This window comes from Lactuca serriola, chromosome 3 (assembly GCF_051521515.1).
Source record: "Lactuca serriola cultivar US96UC23 chromosome 3, Lser_US96UC23_V15, whole genome shotgun sequence".
NCBI classification, from domain to species: Eukaryota; Viridiplantae; Streptophyta; class Magnoliopsida; order Asterales; family Asteraceae; genus Lactuca; species Lactuca serriola.
In genome coordinates this window covers 75,254,410-75,256,494 of record NC_136410.1, presented here as the reverse complement: position 1 = coordinate 75,256,494, position 2,085 = coordinate 75,254,410, and the positions used below count along the sequence as shown (strand labels likewise).

Below are 2,085 nucleotides of genomic sequence, written 5' to 3'. Positions count from 1 at the left end.
TTTATATATAGAATATTATAATGCTAGTTTAACTTATAAGACTATGTTGTTTTATTTATAGTTGGAAATACTTCAAACAATGTTAAAAGATCCGGCATGTAATGCTGCACTTGAAGATTGGTTTCGTTCGTTGCCACAACGAAATGAAACTGGAGGAAACGAGGAGAGCGATGATGACGAATAGATAGTTGTAGGATTTTTTTATGTTTTATTTGTGCAAGTATTTTAGACTAGTATTTTCGATATTTTGTTATATGTTAAATCAGACGAGTATTTTAAACGGATATTGTATTAATATTTTGGAATGAAATGATGTAGGATTAGATTAATTAATATCATACCAGTTTTTTATTAAATTTTAATGTGATATATATATATATATATATATATATATATATATATATATATATATATATATATATATATATATATATATATATATATAAGAAAAACACAAATACCGGCGACGCCTTTAGTAGCGACAATAGGTTATTACCGGCGACACGTCTTTAGCGGCGACGCCAGCTTATTAGTGGCGACAAGTTTTTAGCGACGACAGATACCCATTAGCGGCGACAGGTTGATTAATAGCGACAAAACAGTAGCGTCGACGTTTTAACGACGACATGTCGCCGCTAATAGTATTAGCGACGGCAAGCCGCACTTTTAGCGACGACGCCTGTCGCCGGTAATGCTCTACTTTCTTGTAGTGATATATATATATATATATATATATATATATATATATATATATATATATATATATATATATATATATATATATATATATATATATATACCACCTAACGAATCTTATAGACAACCTAACGAAAGATATTTGTTCGTATTTTTTTAATATAGAAACATGAACAATAAGACATGCATATTCAACGGAACATTAATCACGTTATCAAACAATTTTTTTTTAAATATTATGAGTATATAATATTTATTAACATGGTTATTATTAGGTGGTGGGGATCGAAGGGAGGACATCTATATATAAATGTTAACGATGTGAGCTAGTAATATAATTCTCATTCAAGTTCTAGAGAAATATGGCAATGACTACTAAAACAGTGCAAATTAAGATCAAGTCCGACGGTGATGTTTTTCACGAGTTATGGAAGGCAAATCCCCATGAAGTTCCCACTATAACCCCAACTACCATCCAAAACTGTCAAAGCCATGAAGGCGACGTTGGAACCGTGGGCTCTGTGCTTTTCTGGAACTATTTTCATGGTAAAAATTAAACATATATGCCCCTAGAATCTTTCTTTATGATGAGCTGATAGCAAAAAATTAATTTGATGTAGTATATAGTAGATCAACGGTGTACACTTATTTCTTTGTCTACACTTGAAATCAAAGTTCTTGATGATGTTTTGTTGTAGATGGAAAAGACCGTGTTGCAAAAACGCTAATCCAGGAAATTGATGAGGGCAAAAAGTCGGTCACCTTCAAGGTACTTGAAGGTGATCTCCTGGAATTATATAAGACGTTTGTTATACATGTTCATGTAGACACACATGGTTTAAACAACCTTGTCACATGGACCGTGGAGTATGAGAAGCTAAGTCCTGATGTTCCTGATCCAGATACGCTTATGGAATTTTACAAAAAAGTCACCAAAGACATTGAGACTCACCATCTCAAGATTTAATCAAAGTCTCCGTATCTAGAATTAAATAAACCAAAATCTAGATCGCACCAATATGGGTGGCATTTAATAATTGATTTTGGATGTGTTAGATGTTGCATGCGCTATCTTGTTTATGCTATATATGTTTATTGGTTGTGTTATATATATGTAAAAAAAGGGTGTCGTTTTAATTAATACCAATAATTTTATATGTTAAAGTTTAATTATGTAGAAAACCACTGTTCTTATATATAGAAATTGCATGGTGTAAAACTTGTTTTCTTTTTTAAACAGCAAAAGTATTTTTTGAAATTAACTGCAACACCAGTTAGAGCAACTCAGAAAACCAATTCGCAAAATTACCCCATCAACGAGGGAAGAACAGAAAACCAATTCGCAAAATTGGACCAGATCTGAAGCACAGGACCACAGCTACAGAAGAT

General features: G+C 32.0%; 1 protein-coding gene across 1 annotated transcript; it reads left to right on the top strand.

Annotated features, from left to right (window-relative positions):
• The first annotated feature begins 1,023 nt into the window (after nt 1-1,023).
• Nucleotides 1,024-1,866, top strand: LOC145092658 (kirola-like). Its single transcript, XM_079030622.1, has 2 exons — nt 1,024-1,242; nt 1,395-1,866. Exons 1-2 carry the CDS (start codon nt 1,059-1,061, stop codon nt 1,661-1,663), a joined length of 453 nt encoding a protein of 150 aa, XP_078886748.1. The 5' UTR covers nt 1,024-1,058; the 3' UTR covers nt 1,664-1,866.
• The last annotated feature ends 219 nt before the right edge of the window (nt 1,867-2,085 follow it).

Excerpts from the sequence above, each read along its gene's own strand:
- LOC145092658 (XM_079030622.1), top strand. The coding sequence starts at position 1,059 with ATGGCAATGACTACTAAAACAGTGCAAATTAAGATCAAGTCCGACGGT. Across the intron at positions 1,243-1,394 it reads TTTCTGGAACTATTTTCATG|ATGGAAAAGACCGTGTTGCA; the intron begins GTAAAAATTAAA and ends GTTTTGTTGTAG.